This window comes from Tamandua tetradactyla, chromosome 1 (genome assembly GCF_023851605.1).
Source record: "Tamandua tetradactyla isolate mTamTet1 chromosome 1, mTamTet1.pri, whole genome shotgun sequence".
NCBI lineage: Eukaryota > Metazoa > Chordata > Mammalia > Pilosa > Myrmecophagidae > Tamandua > Tamandua tetradactyla.
The window spans coordinates 9995622-10016206 of NC_135327.1; the positions used below are offsets into that span (position 1 = coordinate 9995622).

General features: G+C 47.3%; 1 protein-coding gene across 10 annotated transcripts in view; it reads left to right on the forward strand.

Annotated features, from left to right (window-relative positions):
* Positions 1–20585, forward strand: part of PTPRT (protein tyrosine phosphatase receptor type T) — a 1205819-nt gene that overhangs the window by 1123899 nt on the left and 61335 nt on the right. For 7 of the 10 annotated variants that reach the window (XM_077168216.1, XM_077168229.1, XM_077168210.1 and 4 more), the window contains 2 exons: positions 142–332; positions 16176–16263. In XM_077168216.1, coding sequence (XP_077024331.1) covers positions 142–332; positions 16176–16263 — 279 coding nt within the window. The remainder of the gene's footprint in view (positions 1–141; positions 333–16175; positions 16264–20585) is intronic. The other 3 variants (XM_077168212.1, XM_077168222.1, XM_077168227.1) reach the window with 1 other exon arrangement.

Genomic DNA, 20585 nt, shown 5'->3' on the forward strand with positions numbered 1-20585 from the left:
ATCTCTCTGCTTCGTTGTGTCCTGAATCAATTGAGTAACAAATTAGTTCCTCTGCCCTGCTCAGCCCACCTTGGGGAAGGCACAGAGGTCAAGGAACAGAGCGTGTAGGTGATGATCTGTTCTGCTTCCTTCTCTTTGAAGCAGATGGCAGCCGTGGGGAGCTGTCCCAGCCCACCCTTACCATCCAGACCCATCCCTACCGGACCTGTGACCCCGTGGAGATGAGCTACCCCCGGGACCAGTTCCAGCCAGCCATCAGGGTGGCCGACCTGCTCCAGCACATCACCCAGATGAAGAGGGGCCAGGGCTACGGGTTCAAGGAGGAATATGAGGTAGGAGAGCAGCTGGGAATGACTTGCTGATGGGTTCAGAGGCTTATCTGTGTGCTAAAGCCCTGCTACTCAAAATGTGGTCCACGGACTAGTGGCAGCATCACCCAGGAGCTTAGTGGAAATGCAACATCTCAGGCACCTCCCCAGACCTACTCAACCAAAACTTGCACTTTAACAAGAACTTTAGGTAATCTGTATGCATTAAATTTGAGAAGCGCCATGCTAAAATATTCTCCCTTCATCCTTCCCTCTCTTTCTTTCATAGCCCAGTTATGTTATCACCAACGCTTCTACCCTTGCGGAGTCGCATCTTTCAATATCAAGATAGAAGGGCTCAGTTGATTCTTGAAGACGATCGCATGACTATATAGCTTTTACAATGTGACTGTGGGATTGTGAAAACCTTGTATCTGATGCTCCTTTTATCCAGAGTATGGACAGATGAGAAAAAAATATATGGATAAAAATAAATAAATAATAGGGCAGATAAAGGGTAAAAAAAAAATTGGGTAGATTGAAATACTAGAGGTCATTGACAGTCAGGGATAAGGGATATGGGATGTATGAGCTCTTTTCATTTCTTTTTCTGGAGTGATGCAAATGTTCTAAAAATGATCATGGTGATGAATGCACAACTATGTGATGATATTGTGAGCCATTGATTGTACACCATGTAGGGACTATATGTGCAAAGGTTTGTCAATAAAAATATTTTTTTAAAAAAAGGAAGATAGCATGGCTCAGGCACCATCCTACATACTGTAGAAAATCCAGGATATCTCCTCTGCTGATGATCTCTGGGGGGCCTGCTTGCTCCTGGTCGCCTCTTGCCCCATAATTATGCTAACCTTGTATTCTCAAACCCTCAACTCCATGTCTTTCTGCACCTTCTCCTCACACCTGAATTGGACACATCTTTCCTTCCTTACCAAATCATCTCTAATACAAAGGATTTGTAGGTAGCGGTTGTTGCTGAAGGTTTAGGAGTAACGGGAAAACTGCAGCAAGTAGAGGAAATGCCTTAATACATACACTACTGCTCTTACACGTTCCTGAACCTTCCACACTGCTCAGGCACTTTCCTGAGCTTCTAGCCTCCTGCCAGGTCTCTACCTACACCATTCCCAAAGATTCCTCCCCATGTCTCCAAAACTTACTCCTTTTCTAGCAGCCCGGAAAAGAACTCCCCAAATTCCTCTTACTCTATTATACAGAACAATCCAGCTTTCTTTGTCTCACTCCTTTTTGTTTCAGACCATGCCCATTAGGCCTCACATTTTACAAACATAAAATACAATAGAAGGAAAAATTCATTAAGATGTTTTCCTAAACCAAAGAGCAGCTTATTTCCCAAGAGGAGTCCCTCAACCTTCCTAGCCAGCTGCAGCCAGCTTTAGAGACAAATATTTCTTCCTTCACTTTTCCCTTCCTCTTTCTTCCTCCTCTCTTTCCTTCCCAAAATATCTTTTGAGCATCTCCCATGTGCCAGGCTCTGAGTTGCATGCACCAGTTTTGTTTGCTTTTCCATATGAAGTGAGTGCCCCAGATATGCTAGGTTCAGTTTCACTGTGTTTGAAAACTCATTGACTCAGACGCCTCACATTTGGAATTCTTGATAATACAGACTAAGTTTATCTTCAGGCTATATTCTGAGAAAGCGCTTACAAAGCAATAGTTTAGAAGTTGTGTGAAGTCATGGAAACTGTGCTTAACTGGGGGCCCAGACAGCTGGATTCTAATACAGTAAACCCTGTGATCTTGAAATATCTTTATGCTATTTCAGTTTTAAAATTCTTCATTTGTTGAACAAAGTGTTTGGATAAGGTGTTTTCTAAGTGTGCATCTAACCCTAAAACTTTATGGTAATGTAAAATATGGTGGCAAGAGGCATGTCTGACATGTATAAAGACAAAAAGGTTGATGTCATTGGATGTGAGTAATTGCCAGCTCAGAATTATCCACAGTTAATTTCAGATATGGTCTAAGCAAAATAGCATTTTTCCTATCCTCAGTCTACACGCTTTGGGTAGATGCTGAGATAAGGGTTGACAGAAGTCACAGGAGGGGTCAATTCCCGGTGCCTGCACATCGAAAAAATACCTCCAAGATGTAGGATCCTCATCACATCCCGTCTCTGGGTCTTATTTCCTCCATAAGTAAAACTAGGAGGTTGAGTAATCCCAGAATTCTAAAGACTGCCCACTGGTGTGTGTGTGTGTGTGTGTGTGTGTGTGTGTGTGTGTGTGTGTGTGTGTGTACATGAGCACGCACGTGAGCATGTCTGTTTGGCAAAGGAACATCAGGGGAGCACATGTTTTTTGTAAAGGTATATTCAAAATCATGGTGGTTTTACAAAGGGTTAGTCCTGACACCCAATTCATTTTAAAATTTCAAATAACATTAAGGGAGGCATGTGATTTAGAAAGTAAGATGGTGGCCAAGGCTGAGAAATACTGTTCTAAGAACTTCCCATGTAAAATTTGAAACCAGAAATACAAGCCTCTTTGACTCTTTTGGTGCCTTTCCTTCCAGTCTGTTTTGAATGATTAATCTTTTAAAAATATTCATCCCTGTAGGTGGGGACATGTATTAATCTTTAAAAAAAAATTTCCTCTTTGTACCTTTCTACATTCTCCAAACTTTTTTCTCACATGGAAATGAACCGCTTTTATAATGAGAGAGAAAACAATACATGTTATTCCATCCAGAAATATCTCCAACTCAGGCTAGCCATGCCCTCAATTAATTCAAATTATACCAATCAGTTAAGTGGAATGTTTAGCTTCTAGTTAACAGCATTTTCTGATTAATGAAGGTTAATTGGAATACATTACTTAATGAAAGTCCTTCCACAAGGTGCTAGTCCCTTTTCCTAGAACATAGTTGGATATTGCTTTGATCATCATGCTCAGGCAATGCCTAGAATCTTCATTCTGAGCTAGGACTCTCAGACCTGCTGGAAGAGTCAGCGTCCTATTACCATCACAGAGATAAGTCTCCTGGGCCCAGTTTTTTTTTTTTTCTACAAATGAGTGCATTTGACAACTTGGCATTTAAGGGACCTCTTAGCTATAGCAAGTTGTCTTCTAAATTCAATTCAGTTCTATAATCACTTACTCATTTACTCAGTAAATATTTACTGAGTATTTACTATTGTCAAGGACTCATACAGGCGTCTAGGATACAACAGTGAGAAAACAGGCAAAGATCACTGCCCTCGTGGAGCTTATATCTCAGCATGGGGTACAGGAAATAAACAATAGGCTTAAAAGTAAATTATATATTTTATGTTCATGAAAAATACTATTTGCTGTGTTACAAACTACCCCAAATCTTAAGTGACATAAAACAACCAATTTGTTGGGCTCAATGATTCTGTGGGTCAGGAATTCAGCCAGGACACAACAGGGATAGTCTGTCTATCCCCATGATGTCTGGGGCCTTGACTGGGAAGCCCCAAAGCTGGGGGCTGAAAGACATCTTCACACACACACGCCTAACAATCGATGCGTGCTGTAGGCTGGAACACATACACGTGACCTCTTCATGGCCGGGGTTTCCTCACAGCTTGGTGGCCTCAGGACAGTTGAACTTCTTACATGGTGGCTCAGAGCTCTATTGGTTTATAAGCAAGCAAAATGTGCCCAGATGCTATAGGAGGGGAATTAGATTCCATCTCTTGGTGAAGGAGATGGCAGGTAGGAAGGGGGACACATGGGCTTGGAATTGGGGAAAGAAGCATGGACTGGAGAGGAAACTCTGGGAGTCATTGGCATATAGATGATTTTAAAGCCATGAGACTGTAGGCCTCCAAGAAGGTGAGTGTAGACAGAGACAAGGACCCAAGGGCTGAGCCTTGTGGAATTTTGACCTGAAGAAGACTTTTGAGCATCTTCCATGGGTCAGGCATTGTGGTAGTCTCTAGAACTAAGGAGATGAAATCAGCAAAGCCCAGCTTCCTGGGGAATTTGTAGCCTATTCATAGAGACAGGCATATAGCTGATAATTTTACTATCTTGACAAAATACCAGAGTCGGGATTTACCCAGAGTGCTGTGGGAGTCCGTGGGGGTGGGGGCACTGAGCCTAGCCTGAGGGTGAATGGCCAGTGGCTTTCTGGAAGAGAGAAAAAGCCTAATCCAAAGGCTGAGGAATAGGAATAACCAAACGGAAGAAGAGAAAGGCATTCCAGCAGACAAATTAGCATCAGTTATGGCACAGAGGTGTACACTGCAAGGCTGAGTTAGGGGCACCAGAAATGAGTTGGTACTTTGGGAGCATAAAATACGGGAAGAGGCATGTAAGGAGATGAAGCTGCAATTGTCATCAGGAGCAGGCAGGGGCTAAGGTATTTTATTCCAGGGGCCATAAGAAGCCTTTGCAGAGTTAAAGCAGGAATTTTTTAACTGGATCTGCATTTTAGATGTAAGTCTCTGGCAGGAAGGCAGTTGGAACGGTAAATCAGAGAAAAGATGGGACTGCCTGAGCCAGGAGAGCTAGCCCAGAGCCCAGACAAGCCCCCACCTCCCAGCCTCTCCCCACCCCCCTCTGCATGTAGAACCATAAAATCAGCTTGTTCTCTTTGAAATTGAATATTGAGTCTCCAAATAGATATTTCAAGTTCAACTATTTGAATTAATGTATGAATTGTCCTGGACTGAGAGATGCAATGCCTGGATCCACGCCCTTCATTTATTACCTGGGTGACCTTGGCCAGGTCCCTCCTCCTCCTTGGCCTCCTCTGCCATATTTATGCAACGAGGGTAAGAGAATTTGTCAACGTGGTCCGTAGAGCCCTTCTGTCGCTGATATTCTGGGAGTCTGAGGGGAACCGATTGGCCTGGGCGGGGGTTCCTCCCAGCTGGGGCTCCCTCCCCCTCCCAGTCCCAGAGGGCCCCTCACTGTGGGGTCACTACCCCCAGAGTTTTGTCTCAGGTCCTAGCAACCGTGAGCAGACAGGGGCCTTAGAAGCCTAACCCATCAACCAGCCCTAACACAAGTTAGCTTCGCCTGTTGTACACATTCGGGCTTCAGTGGCGGGTTTCCAATCTTGGCTGCATGTTAGAAAAACTTGGGGAAGTTTAAAAAAAAAAACACCCAGACCATACTTCAGGACAATTAAATCAGAATCCCTAGGGGTGGGTGTAACCCAGGCATTGGTATTTTCTAAACTCTCCAGGGGATTACAATGTACATTGAAGGTTGAGAACCACGGGCCAAAGGAGTACAAAGAGTCCCAGCTTATGCCCACAGAACCCATCACGCCATCTGCTCACCGCTGGGCATATCTGATGCCCATGGTGTCCAGTGATGACCCCTCAGCGGATGGACAGGAGCCACGTTAACGTCCAGGGGCTTCTGCACATGACCTTGTACTGGCCGCAGGGTCCCTCCCCACCTTTCCACCTGCCCCCAGCCCAGACTCTCCCGCCTTCCCCATTGCAAGTCAAAACCCCTAAGCAGAGCAGCAAATGCCGCCAGAGGCTGGCTGGGGAGCAGAATTGTCTGTGTGCCCTCGGACGCCAGCCTCCGTGGTCAGTGAGGAACAGGTTTGGGGAAGATGAGGTAGAGGAGAAGGAGGTGACTCTGTGATGGAAAGAAGGATGGGAAGCATCATTAATCCCCAAACCAATCCAGGCAGTCTGTCATCGAAATGAAAGGAAGGAGCCCACTAGGGTGACCAGAAGGTATCTGGTTATTACAGCTCCATTAAGACTATTTAAGGCAGCAAGAAACAGCTGTGAGGATGACATGCAGACTAATGCAGAGCAAACATTTGTTCACTTTCCAGCTCTGGGCGGGCTTGGCTTTTGTGGGGAGAGGCCAGCATGGCCATCTTTCTCAGTCCCCTGTGGGTGATGCAGGCACACAGCTCCGTGGTGGGGCATAGCCGTGGAGAGGGATGCTTCAGGTCACCCAAGGGACCTCTTCCCTGATCAGAGCCACCTGTAGGCATGCCCTCTCTCTCCCCTACAACTTGTGCTCTTGGGCTGGTAACAGTCACTAGAACTGAGCATCCCACCAGGGTGGCCCCAGAGAGGCTCTCACCCAGACGCTGACTCTGAAGATGAGAGCAGTTCCGAGTAGGAGCACGGGCAATTTGCCGCAGACACCCAAACAAGGAAAGGGAAAACCAGGATTGTTCTTCAACTCTGGGGACTCAGAATGACCAAAATAAGGAATCCTGGGCTCCACCAGCTCCTTTCACTCCACCCTTGGGGCTAAATCAAATGAGCCATTTCCAGAGCGTGAACAAAAGTCATCAGTAACCCCTGTGGTTTCAGCCTTGAAAGTTTTTCCAGGAGGAAAAAAGCTCAGGTGGGACCGAATATTAACTCTGTCCTTTCTCTGTGCCTATTTTTATTGGTCCATTTATAAATTCCGTGTTTAAAACCGAAACACTCCCCCCATCCACAGGTACAGTAGAGGAACTCCTTAACTGAGTTCCCAGTCTGTATCTGATGTGCTGGCTGGGCATGGGTCAGGTCCTCCCCTCGATGGGTCCCAGTTTCCTTTTTGTGAAATGTTGACTGCATAGCTGACATGTACCCCCAAAACCTGACAGTATTTGCCTCTACTGTATCAGCACTAGTGTGGTCAGAAATGCTTACTGAGTATCTACCGAGTACCATGCACTGTGCTAGGCACCAGAGGTCACTAGAAAGCTACAAAATACAAAGCCGCTGCTTTAGAGGAACCACCTGGTTTTAGCACACCATGTAGTTAACAAAGCTCTACTCAAAATGTCTTGGGGAGGGTGGACCACGGTGGCTCAGCAGGCAGAGTTCTCGCCTACCATGCCGGAGACCCGGGTTCGATTCCTGGTGCCTGTCCATGCAAAAAAAAAAAAAAAAATGCTTTGGGGACATTTTAGGAAGGACATATAGGGTGAGGACAGGTTTATGTGGTTGTGGTGGTTTGTTTATTTGTTTTTGTCAGTTATGTTTGCCAAGAATAAAGGGAAGTCTTACCCAAAATGAGACACTGAGTTGAGGCAAAGCAGCAGGTGGCTGGGGAAAGGACAGGCCTGTGTAAGGGAGGGAACCACACACGCAAAGGCTTGGAAACATAAAGGAATTGAAATCCTGCAGACGAGCTTTGGGAAGGGAAATAAAGATGCCTGCCTAGGAAAAGAGAGTGAGAAATTAAACTGGTCGAGGAGATAAATAGGGTCATTACGCCTCTGCACAATTTTCCTGAAGAAAATTAGCAATTAGTAATCTTGGCCTCTGACAAACTGCCCCTTCACCCCAGCAGTCATCCAGAGCTGCTGGCCACCACTGGACTCCTGCAAGGGGATAGATAGAACACACGGAAGGCACTGGAAGTCTGTGACTTGGAGTGGGGTAGAAGGGGTTCCCTCAACCATTCAAGATCCTTAACTCGGGGCTGGCATAGAGGTAGACTGATGTGAGCTTGGCCCATTAAACCACTGGTTTCTTGAAGGTAAGTACAGGGTCTTACTTACCTCTCCTCCTTGAGGCACGTAGAAAATAGTAGATAAATGTTAAATATTAATTTGATTGCAAAGTCCTGGTGAAAACCTTCAGTGATTCAGGAGGCAGCATTTCTTAAAGAAGAAACCAGTACAGGAAGACCTCCAAATCTGCGGGCAGTCTAGAGGTGTATGTGCCTGTGGATTTTAGGTTAAATCTTCCCTAGGAATCTGTTTCCATCTACCTTACTGGCTAAAACAGCGGTTCTTAAACCAGGATTTGTGTTAGATTCAACTGGAGAGCTAGGACACCGAGGCCAGGTTCTTTAACAAAGGACAGGTCCTGACATCTGTGTTTAACGAAATTCCCCAAGTCATTTGGAGGCCTACCAAAGTCAGAGAAGCACTGACCTAAAGTTTGTCACTTAAAAAAGACCTCATGACTTTGAATTGGGCATTTTAAAAAGAGCTTTGTAAAAAAGAAAAAATAGCTTTGTGACTCTCCATGCAGCACACACTTAACTCTTCTGCCTTGATCAAAGCTGCTGTCACAAATACCCCCATCTCCCTGTGATCAGATTTTCTTCTTAGCTTCACCAGCAGAACTCATAAATTATCTTCTATTTAGTGACATGGTGTGCAATAATATTTGCTCTCCTGATGCCGTTCTGAGAAGACGTCATTAGTCATCCCCTCCTGCCTTCTCTGTCCACATTTGTAATCCCTAAGACATTTGCTTTTCAGCACAGCAGGAAGCATTTGTTGAAAGCCTGGCTTCTGTCAAGGCCACTACTATCTCAACACAACACCTTTGAGTAAATTAGCAAAAGGTGCACTGGGCTCAAGATACTTGATTGTCATCTTCCAGAACATTTTCATCAACCATACAGAGATTTATAATGTCTACCAGATGCACAGTGCCCCTTTCGGTACGGTGCTCTTGCATGGTGCACAAACTGAGCAGCCTTCCTTGGTGGCCTCACCACCCACCAGCTGGCCACACGCTCCAGTAAGCGAGGATGAGCACTGAACCTGTGGACCACAATTGAGACTGGATCATAGGTTCCCAAAGAAGCTCCCACAAGTCTTACCCTGCCCCTGCATACCATGACCCACCCGTACTTAGAGTGACCACCTTGTCCCGGTTTGCCCAGAACTAGCCCGGTTTTACAACCCAGAGTCCTGCCTCCCAGAAACCCCGTAGTCTGAGGCCAACCAGATGAATGTTGCTGGGAGCCCCCACTTTTGCTCTTGTGAGGATAAACAGTGAGTGTTTTAATCCAAAGGGGCCACAGAGTGGATCCTGGAAGTGGGCCAAGAAGGACCCCTTGGGAAAGAGTGGGATGAGAGAGCCTCTGAGTACCTCTTATACCCAGGCTCGTGTTAGCCCTGCAGGCTACCTCGAGTAGCCACCACAAATCTCTGCCAGGGGTGTTATTGCTTCATCTTTAATCTACATGCTGTAAAGTTTGTTTTTTTGTGATGCACAATTCTATGAATTTTAACTAGTGCATAGAGTCATGTCAACACCAACACAATAGGGCACGTAAGCATTCCATCACCCTCTAAGTTCTTTCGTGTTGTCCCTTTGTAGTCAGATCCTTATCCTACCCATTAGGATATGGGGTCTGTTATTAGCTTAGTTTTCAGAAAAGTAAATTGGGACTTGGAGTGGTCAAATTATTTACAGTAAAAATCTCCAACTCCTCCAGTCTGTCTGCCTTTTGTAAAACCCGACCTTTTTCCGGATTTATGCACATCACCTAATAGAGTGCCAGCCACAAAGTTAGGGTGCAAAAGATGGATTCCTCTGACAGAATAAATGAAAGGGCCAGGTAAAGTGGTGCATCCCTGATGAAGACATCCAGAATCTTTCCTGCATCAGGGGAGGGTGGTGGTGGGCAGGGAAGGGGGAAATCAAGTGGGCTGGACTGATGATGGTGAAGGTTCCTGGCTCTGCCCTGAAGCACCAGCCAGGAACCGCCTTATCAGCAATCCCTGGCCCTGGCTTTGCTGTGCCCCAGGGCATATCATATCCAATTATTTCTAGGAATACGTCAAGTCAAGGGGAGGGAGGGTAGGCAGGCATGAGAGCTGACAAAATTTGCTGAAGATAGAGGGGTGAATGGGTCAGCAAAATGGACTAGGACACTCTCAGCCTTGGAGTGGAGGTGAGCTGCTCTTGGAAGCCTTGGGTCCTGATGCCTCACTATTTTTGGCATAACTGAAAAAGGCTTAGGTGCCAAGAACAGTGTCCAAAGAAGGGGGGCAAGTTTCATACAGGACTCTGTTAGCTCAGTTGGGCCAAACAAACAGGTAGGAGTAGGAATCAGCCAAGTCAGGGAAATTCTCAGGTCAGGGAAAATTCCCAGTTCTAGCAGGGAATTAAAGAATCTAGTGGGGAAACCGAGGTAGGGTGCACAGTCCTGGAGGCTGACTGAGTTAACATAGCAAAGCATGGGAAGCTTATGGCTTGTGGTCATGTAGTCTGAGCCTCCCACTGGCACCAAGGGACTTCAGCTCCATGGCTGGGTGGGTTTGCAACCACAGGAAGAGTTAGTCTGGGGCAGGCACCAGATGATAATTTTATCCTAAAATCTATGAAGCCTGCCAACAAGGATGAAGGGAAAAAACCCAGTAACTAGTGCTGTCAGCCAGTTACCATCATCCTGGCACTGGCTCAGCCCCTCCCTCTTAAACTGTTTCCAAAGCATTCCCACTGCCTTAGAATAAAAGCCTCATCCTTGAGCATGCTCTACAAGACTGTGGCTGAACCACACACGTCCACGTTACATGTCATTCTTCCCTGCTCTAGCAGAGCCTCCCTTCAAGTTCTAGACAGAACTCACCAAGCACATTCCATCTCAGGGCCTCTTCACCTGCTGCTTTCTAAGACTGGAATGTTCTTCCACCAGCACTTGGCAAGGCTGGCTCTTCTATTCATTTAGTTTCCAGCTCCAATGTGTCAGCTGGAGGCCAGCAGGAACACACCTGTCGTCGAGCACGTTGGGTTGATTACCTGTTGCAATGAGAAAGAACACAAACCTCAATCTCCTGGAAAATAGGGGCTGCTTCTCTGTCGCAACCATCACCTTTTCTGTGGATTATGCCCCCATCTACCCTATCTAAAGCGGCACAGTGTCCAACAGATGCTCAGCAAGGGAGAAGGTGGGGGAGGAAGGGAGGACTCACTCAAAATGTAAACTTAGGCAAATTACTTCCTGTCTCTGGACCTCACCTTGCTGATCTGTAAAATGGGGCAATAATTTTCTCAAAAGACCCTTTTAGATCTGACTTTTGGGGGTCTATGAATATCACTGTTCAGCCATCCAGGGATGAGGACATCCCCAAATATAGCTCTTAAAACTAAAAAGTGACTGCCTTAGAAAAGCAACAGTGTTGAAGAGTGGGAAACATTTCCCCACTCAGAGAGGAGAATAAAAATAGAGCTCAACACTCTAAAGAGGAGAGGATGAGAAGAGGAAAGTGGAGATTGATAATGGGTGAATATAATGTGATGCAATTTTGGTTTCAAAAGAATGTGATTAGCTCCTAATGACTGCCACCATTCCCTGGTCAATCTACTGTAACTAGCCACTAATGTAAAAATAATGCCCCTCGTCTCACTCACTTTGAAGATGGAGATGAGTCTCCCTTTCGTACTTTTACCTCTTCATATTTTTTTTGTTTAAGACATTATCCCCTATTAGATCACAGCTCCCTAAAAAAAGGAAAATGGATGCATGATCAAAGTCTCCCAATTAGGGGCCCATTACAGCTCTATTAGTTGTTGCCTCCTCTGCGCTTTGTCAACATTAACCCAGCCCCCAGGCCCACATGGCCTCCTCCAGACCCTACTGGGGGAGACAGAGGCCCCAGGATTGTGGCAGGGCACTGTGTGGTCTCCCATGGAGAAGTGCCACTCGATCACAACAAGATTCTTGTTTGGCTTAGGATTTGCAAGGGACATCTGCCTGCCGGGGTATGTCCTGTAGGGCAAGGCCTCGATGGTGAGAGGACCCTAAACTGTGCCATTTAAGGACTGTGGGCATGACAGGGACCCTGGTTAAATCTCTGCAGTGTCACAGGACAGAGGGCCTATAGTGGGGCTCCATGGGACAAGGCAAAGGCCAAGCACAGAGATGTTGAATACAGAAAACTCTGTCCAGTTGTGTCAGGAAGCTTTGTAGGGAGCTCTCCATGAGAGTGTTCAGCTGATAGATGCTACACGTCAGCTGGCCAGCTGTCTGGAAGACCACGGTGGGTGATTCTTTAAGGTCACTTTCACTTACCAGAGTCGAGGCTCTCTGCCTTCTGTATGCACAGAAGCTGCCCTCTTACCACCAGCTTAGGCCATCTCTATTCACAAATAGTTCTTACTTCATTCACTAATTATTTCACTCATCCACCCAAAAGGGGTGATTCAAGCACCTATGAAGTGTGAATCCCATTATTGGATTCTGGGGGCCCAAATATGAATAAGATGCTACCCTTTCCCTCCAGGAACCCACGGCCAAGTTCAAATTATGAGACGCAGAAAAGCCCATGTAATCCTAGAGGAAGTGGCCGACCGCTGAAGATGTAGTAGGGTGGCGCGAGGGTAAGTTTGGGGGGCTCACAAAGGAACACAAAGATGCTGGCACTGCGTTTTGTGCATCAGGAGGAGTTGGCCAAGCAGACAGGCAGAAGAGAATTTCAGGCAGAGGGAACAGCATGTGGAAAGCCTCAGAAGTCCGAAACATCTGACTTTGTCCAGGACACTGCATTTAGTTTCATATAATTAAAATACAGACATAAGGGCAAGGAGTGAGGTTATAGGGGCCTTTGGAGCAAAATCATAAAGGACCTTGTATTAAAGGGTTTGGAATTCATCCTGTAGACAATAGGAAGGGGAGAAATGGGATCCTACTTGCATTTTAGAAGGACCTCTCTGATTACAGTGGTGAATGGACTGGAGGGGAAACAAAAAACCTAAAGCAAGAAAGGCCAGTGAGGAGACTCGTAGGAAAGTATTCCTCCAGGTAAGTTGCACAAATCATAGCTGCATATTAGAATTATTTGGGGAGCTTTAAAAAAACTTTGATGCCTGGGTCCCACCTCCAGATATTCTGATTCAATTGATCTAGGGTATGATCTTGGCCTAGAGGTTTTAAAGCCTCCCCAGATGATTCTAATATGCAGCCATAAAGAAAATCTTAAGTTGACTATAACTCAAATCCAAGCACACAGAAGGTACTCAAAGACTTTTTTCTTTTTCCCCCCAAAAACTTAGTGTGAAAGTACACAGGATATCCTAATCTTGACTTCACATCACTTCTGGGGGGCAGGGTATGTTTGGATGAGCAGTTGATTTTTATCACAGAGGGGATTTGGGTAGAAAGTACCCCCCCCCCCTCAGCTTGAGCACAGAGAGATCCAGTGCTCCCACTGAGACAAGCCTCCTCTTCCCATATGGAGGATAGGAATATATAAACCCGGCAAGGGGCTTGAGAGAGCTGGCGCTACCAGGCTGGCCTGGGAGGATGAGGCAGGGGCTGGAATCTTGAGTTCTAAGAGATCTGTGGAGAAGTAAGAACTATTTGTGATTAGAGATGGCCTAGCTGGTAGCAGGAGGGATGCAGGGTGTGGTCACTGATAATGGGGAGCAACAGAAGGAGGAAGAAGAGAATGAGGGACAAGCCCCACATTTGCAAAATAAGAACTTTCTCTGTCCATAACACCTTTGTCACACCCAGATTTAAGGCAGAGATTGGTGCTCAAAGCCTATCCAGTTTCCCCTGCAGGATGCCTGCCTAAGGGTGTTGGATACACAGAGAACAAAATTCCATAACAGCTGGGAAGGCAACTTATTTCCCCAGTCTAAAGCCCTGGGAAAAGCTAAGTGGGAGAAGCCCCTCTCCAGTGACTCTGGAATGGGTAGGTCAGCAGAATGAGCACCAGTTCTACCACCCCACCGTTTGGTGAGAGTATGCTGGTGCTTACAGAACAAAGGTTGACCAACTGTAGCTGTGGGCCAACTCCAGCCTTCCAATTTTGTAAACAAAATTTAATTGGAACAAAGCCATTTGCACATTCTGTGGCTACTTTCACCTTACAACCGTAGCGTTGAGCAATTGCAACCCACAAAGCCTAAAGTGTTGACTCCCTGACCCTTCACTGAAAAAGTTTACCAACCCCTGCTCTAGAAGAAGATCCATCCAGGTAGGCTTAACACATGGGAGACCAGAAGCATAAAAGAGAGCATCAGGCAAGGACACTGGCCTTTCTATAGCTGGAAGCCCTGCCTGCCAGTAAACCATGGCCCACGGCGTGGCTCAGTTTCTACCAAGCAGGTTGCAGACCACTCCTGACTTAGGAGGGGCCAAGTAAGGAGTAGCTGAGCAGAGGCAGGCCTGGTGGATGTGGGAAGGTCCTCTCCCCTGCACTGCTGCTGATGGGGAGCTCAGGAGACAAAAGATGTTGCAAATCCAGCCTTGGAAGCAGTGCATGGGCATTGTGCAGGGGATTCCGTCTGCTACACCAAAGGCAGGGGAGAGATGGTCATCAGCTCATGGCCTGATCTTCATGGTTTTGCTGCTTCTTTAATGCTGTCTCCACAACCTCAAACACCTCATGCTCAATAACTGATTGCATCCCCTCCTGGGTTTCCATAATGCTCAGCTCCCAACTCTATTAAATCATTCCACACATCTGTTTGTCTATCTTATATCTGACACCATCCTCTTAAACTGATGACTCCCATTTCCTCCCTCCCCCTGAGCTCTGGGTCCATCTCAACACCTCAGCTTGAAGGTGTCTTAAATTTAATTGCTATTATTACTATGATCTTAGGATGATCATTATTTTTGAATGTGTTAGGAAGGACACAATGCTCAATAAACATCAGGCACTGTTCTAAGCGTTTTATGCATCCAGAGCACAGCACTTAATTCCTGTCACCCCAATTCTGTTTCTTCCCCAAACTTCTCCTCAGTAAATGGCATCCCTCTCTATTCAGTTCTCCAAGCCAACAATCTAGGCATCAGCCTTCATCCCTCTCTGTCCTTCCCAGGCCACTTCACAGTGCCCTGCCTCCATCCTTCCCAGTGGCTTCCTCCTGGAAACACCTGTGACTTTTTGTCTGAGGACTTCCTGAAGGCGAAAGAACACCACTCTGCCTGCAGAACAGGCAGGGGGAGTTCCCAGGAGTTTCCCTCAACCACTAACAGATGGGAATTGGTGACTGAAATACCCCAACTCCCTTATCCTCTGGTGGACCAATTATGACACACGAAATGTGCCCATTGGATTAAGCTCCAGTGGCTCATTAATGTACCCCCGACTGTCTCTCTTCCCTCAATTGTCTCATTTCTCCCACTGTCCTATCCATACTCCTTGGGATTACCTCTAAAATAAACTACTGTCCTCAAGTGTTATCTCTGAGTCTGCTTCTGGGGGAACCCAACCCAAACAACACTCAACTTAGCATCCTTAAGATAACCACTTACCACCACACTGCCACTCGTCCAAGTTGCCGGATACCATCATCTCTTGCCTGGTCTACTGCAATATTTAAACTAGCCTCCTGCTTCCTGCCTGGACCTTTCAAAGCCTGTGCGCCATTCAGGCTTTGATCTTTGTAAAACAAAAATAACATCAAGTGGCTCTCTTGCTCAAAACCCCTCCAACAGTTTCCTTTCACATTTAGAATAAGACCCAACTGATTATCAATGATCATGAGGCCCCATGGAATCTGCCTTCTCCCAGCTTCTCCAGATACTTCCATTACCACTCTTTCCCCTGCTTTACCCGAGGCCTTGAATAGGGTCATTTGGTTCCTGCCCAATGGCCTTTGCACCTGCAGTTCCCTCTGCCTGGCAAGCACTTCCTTCTTTTCTTAGCACGACTGGCTCTTCTTCATCCTTCAGCTCATCTAAGTTGTTACCTTCTCAGAGAAGTCCTTCTAGGTCACGTAACCTGAAATAATTTTCATCATCCCTTCAACTTTTTTTATTTTCTTCATAGCATTTCTCACTATCTACAATTATACATGTTTGTTTATTTGCTGCAACTTCTGGTCAACCTGAAGCTCAGTAGGTTGTGGTCTATCCTGTCCTCTGCATTCCTAGTCCCTAGAACAATGCCTAGCCCATCTTAGGAATTCAATAAATACCTGCTGAATAAATGAATGACTCTCCTACTGAACCAGATGGTAAGTCCATGGCATACAGAAGCCATCAATGGCATTTGTCTCAATGAACAAGTCAGTCCTTGGAGGAGCCGAGTTCTCTCCAGGCCCCATCCAAGAACAGACAGCCTTTTATCCCAAATGTCCCAATGCGGCAAGTCTCAGTTCCCTCATTGGCCTCTCTATGCTGTATAATGCTCTTATTTCAGGTCACACTAATGACATCTGTCCTTGCTTTCCAGGCTTTACCAGAGGGACAGACGGCTTCATGGGACACTGCCAAGGAGGATGAAAACCGCAATAAGAATCGATACGGGAACATCATATCCTGTAGGTGCCCTTCTTGGAGGCCCTGGGATCCGGGCTGTGGGGACGTAAGGGGACAGAAACTATTACTGTTCTTCACCTTGGGTCAGTTATCAGCCAATCTTGATATTTCCAGCTTTAGGTCCACATGGATAGCGGGGAGATTTACTTCAGCCTCCCCTTATTCCTAGCCTGGATGGCAGAGCAGGGCTGATCTCAGCCAGAGGGGGCAGTTGGGGAGCTGGGTCCAGGCAGTGTGGATCCATGAAGGCTCTGAGGGGAGAACTTGGCATTTATAGCTCAAGAATTCCTCAAGTAGGAGAGGAAGTCCAGCTAAACCGGCACTCATAGAGAAGACCCCAAAGAAGGGCAGATGGCATGGAAGCCCCTGGTTAGGAGCTCCTCTGATTCAGAGAAGTACCTTGCCAGCAACTTGGGCAGGGAGCAGAGATCAGCACATGAGAGAGGGGATCAGGAAGACCGAGGGTGGAGAACAGCAGTCCTCCAGGATAGTGGGGTCCCAGGCAAGGAGTGATGCTCAGAAGGAGCCAGAAACCCTGCATAAGCCTGACACTTGTGGGACAGGGTGGCCAGCCCAGGGGCTCAAAGGAGCCCAAGGCTATGCTGGTCACACAAGAGAAAAGGTTGAGGGCAATGTGACTTCTGCCAGCCTACACACCCGATACGGCAGGCTCTGGAGCATTTGGTGGCATTGCACTTTGAGGAGGAAAGCGTGTTCTTGTGCTGAGCTAAGGGAGGACTGGAAATTGCCTTTTGCTCAACAATTAGCTTTACCATTCCTGTGGACAGTTCAGGCAGGTGATTTCATGAAGTCAGGGCCGTTCAGTGGTTAGAGCTCTTAGGAGGCAGATATTTTGGTCTCCATCCTATCACAGCTGTGGGGTCTAGGCAAGTTGCCTGACCTCTCTGTTTCAGTTTCCTCATCTTCAAAATGATGACAATAACGGAGATAGGGTCACTGGGGAAAGGTACCTGCAGCATTTAGCATAGTGCCTGGTACAACATTCATCTTAGGCATGGAATTACTTTCTCGGGGTCACTGATGAGCAGGATGGATATATCTTTCCACCTTATTTTCACTAGTCTTCATTGTATACCCATGTGGGGGCACAGAAGAAGCTACGGTGGGAGACATGATCAGGTGTCTAGTTTAGAGCTATCAATGAGATGCCTACCATAGAGGGCAGACTGATTGGGAGAGGCTGAAGGCAGAAGGGCTGGTCAGGAGACTACTGCAGAAGTCCCAGCAAGAGACGATGAGGCCTGACCTAGGCAGTAACAGCCCTGTGTGCCCTGTGTGTGGTGTGCGGTTCTGGGAGGAGAGGAGGAGAGACCACCACAACGGCCTGCATCCTCATGTATGTAGGCATCACATGCTGGTATGTGCAGCCTTCCAGTCCACACAGAGAGAGGACAAAATGCTGAGCACATCCTCTTAATGGAACAAAAGTCCAAAGCAGCCACAACAGCCTGACTTAGCGTAGTCAGCCTAGACCTTTTAACATCTCGTCAAGTGGGTGGGTAGCAGTCCTTGGTCTCATCTCTCAGGGGAAGCCAGTTCTACCAATTAAAAAAGTGGGAGTGGGGAGAGCCTGAATAGCAGATTATCTCTAGCACAATTCAGTGTTGTTTTGTTTTGTTTAAAATGTCTAGACATTACTTAAGAAAAAAATTTAAAGGAAGAGCAAGATAGAGACAGCTTGGAAAGGAAACAAGAGGCAGAAGTTTTAGCTTAGCTGTTTCCTGTGCAGATTTAGGAATGGGCTATGAATGGTGGAACTAATCAGAAAACACGTAATTTGTCTCTTGGAAGATAGTAACACAGACAGCAAGATTTCTTGCAAAGGAAACGTCCAAAGAGATGTCCAAACAGTCAGCAAACATCTATTAAGACCCATGTCGCATGGGCCTCCTCTGAGCCAGGCCTTTTGCCGGGCATGGGGGGACACAGCCCCTGCTCCACGGAGTTCTCACTCTCGCCGAGGTGGCTGCTGGCTCTGAGCGGCTCAAGCACTGTGCATGCTGTGCCCTGAAATATCTGGGCATTTGTTCATTCTCCCTATCAAAATGGGAGTTCAGACAGTGTCCACTGAATGGTGGGCTATGTGACCTTGGGCAATTGCTGAAGCCTCAGTCTCCTCTCTGTAAAATGGGCATAAGGGTCTCTTCTTCCTAAGGAGGTTGTGAAGAGGTCAGGCTCCCTGAGAGGAGCTGGGCCAGGTATCAGGGCCAAAGCCAATTGGGGGCCAAGGGTCAGAGCCGAGCCGTCTCTCTCTCCAGGCCTCCCCCTCCCCCAAGCCATCACCTCAACCTGGATTCTGCCCAGTCTCATTCCTCGTCGCTCCACATCTGATTTAGTCCCAATCTTTTAACCTATCTGATTCCTGACCGAAACCAGCGGGACTGCTTCAAAATGTGAATTGGATCATGTCCTGTTCCTACTGAGGACGCTTCAAATGGCTTCCTTTCACTCCAGGGTTGTCCTTATTCAAAGGCCCTCAGCCTCCTCTCCAGGTTCATTTCACACTATGTCCTCCCATTGCAGTCTCCTCAGTGAAGCCACACTGGCCTTCGCTCAGTCCCTCGTGCTTCCCATGTTCTTCCGTGCCACAGGGCCTTTGCACAGTCTGTTCTAGCAAAGTGCCCTTCCCTCCTGGCTGTGCACTATAAGTCTACCTGGTCTTCAAATCTCAACTCAGCCATCCTCCCTAAGGAAATCTCCCTATCCCTTACAATTTGGTCAGATTCCCACCATTCACACCTAGAGCACAAGAGCCATCTTCCACTTAGCCCTCCTCCTCCTCGTGATCGGAGCAGCTGAGCATGACTCCTCTTGACCTAGGACGGATGCTCTGTGACACCAGGACTGTGACTGCATTTCACTTTTGTCTCCCCAAACCTGGCCAATGGTTGATGCTCGGTAAATCTGACCTGATTGTGGGAAGACCCTGAACTTTCCTCTCTGCAAGACCTTGAAGGACTTTGTAGGCTGGGTTCCCAGATAAGATCTAGAACACCCAGAGAGGAGGACCCAAGCTGACATTTGGAATGATGCTATTCTAGTGAGAAGGAAGAGACAGAGAGCCAGGATGCACGAGGAAGAGGAGAACGGTTTTTCCCCTCTTAGAGCTGCTTCTGAGAAGGCGGGACTCCAGGCAGCAGGGAAAACGAGTGAAGAGGATTAGAATACTGTCGCTGGGGGTGTAGAAGGTGTTATGGGGGTCCCACCCACACGCTTTGGCCTCACTGCTTCTTTCTGAAGCAACCCCAAGAGATAGCCTGGCATCCAGGGCTGCCTTAGGATGAAGTGAGTGAGACCTCTAGGGCACGACATTTAAGGCGGCGCCCACTCTCGGGTGCTGACCCTGCACTCGCACGGCCCTGAGAGCGAGCACCTCCTTAAATGTTGACCCGCCTCACTGGCTCACTCCAGCCCTGCCCTCTGTGCATCTCTGAGAATGTTCCCCAGAGAGGGGGAAGGACGCTGGGCCCTGTACAGTAATGCGAATCCCGGGCTGCCTCTCCTTCCTCCCGGGGGTGTGCTCCTCACCTTTACCCAGTGGTGACCGGCCCTCTCCTGCCTGGCCCCGTCCCTGTCTCCCTTCTGCCGGCCCTTGGGTGTCCCCTTGCCCGTCCCTAGAAACGACTTGTGCTGGAATCCTTACATCTTCTTCTGGGAAAACACAAATGAAGGCAGAGGGGATTCTAGCACCCTAATGATCCCACCTGGATGGGCTGAACTAAACCCAAACCTCCTTTCTAATTGAAGGTCAATAATCCTGCAACAAATCAGGGTGGGAGCGAGCCTGCCCTCAGCAGTGGAAGGAGACAGAGCCGAGGTAGCCAGTATGTTCCAAAAGCAGAGCAAGGCATGAAAGGGGACCAAAAAACAAACCAAAAGCCTTGGAATGGAGCGGGAAAAGGTAAAAGAGAAACAGCCCCGAGGACTGGAAATGTTGCCTGCCCTTGGATGCGTCCCTCCCAGAGGCAAAGCCTGCGCCGCATGATAAATAGAAATATTCTCAGAGCCAGAAGAATCCGGGTGTGATTAGCATCTCGAGGCACCCAAAGCACAGAGGCTGGAGTCGAGGACAAAGGGCCAGGGAGAACAGAGAAGATTAAACCAGGAGAGCGGGAGGGAGGGTGCTGCCTACAAATGAAACAATGGGAGAAACACTTTGGCTAAATAACCCCTTTCTTGCAAATGATTCTATTTAGAATTTAGCAATAGAGACAGTGCCTTTACAGGGAGTACAAATGGGAAGGAAGTGAAAGGGAAGGAAATGAATGGAAGAAATGAGAGCAAAGAGTTCTTTACCTTCAAG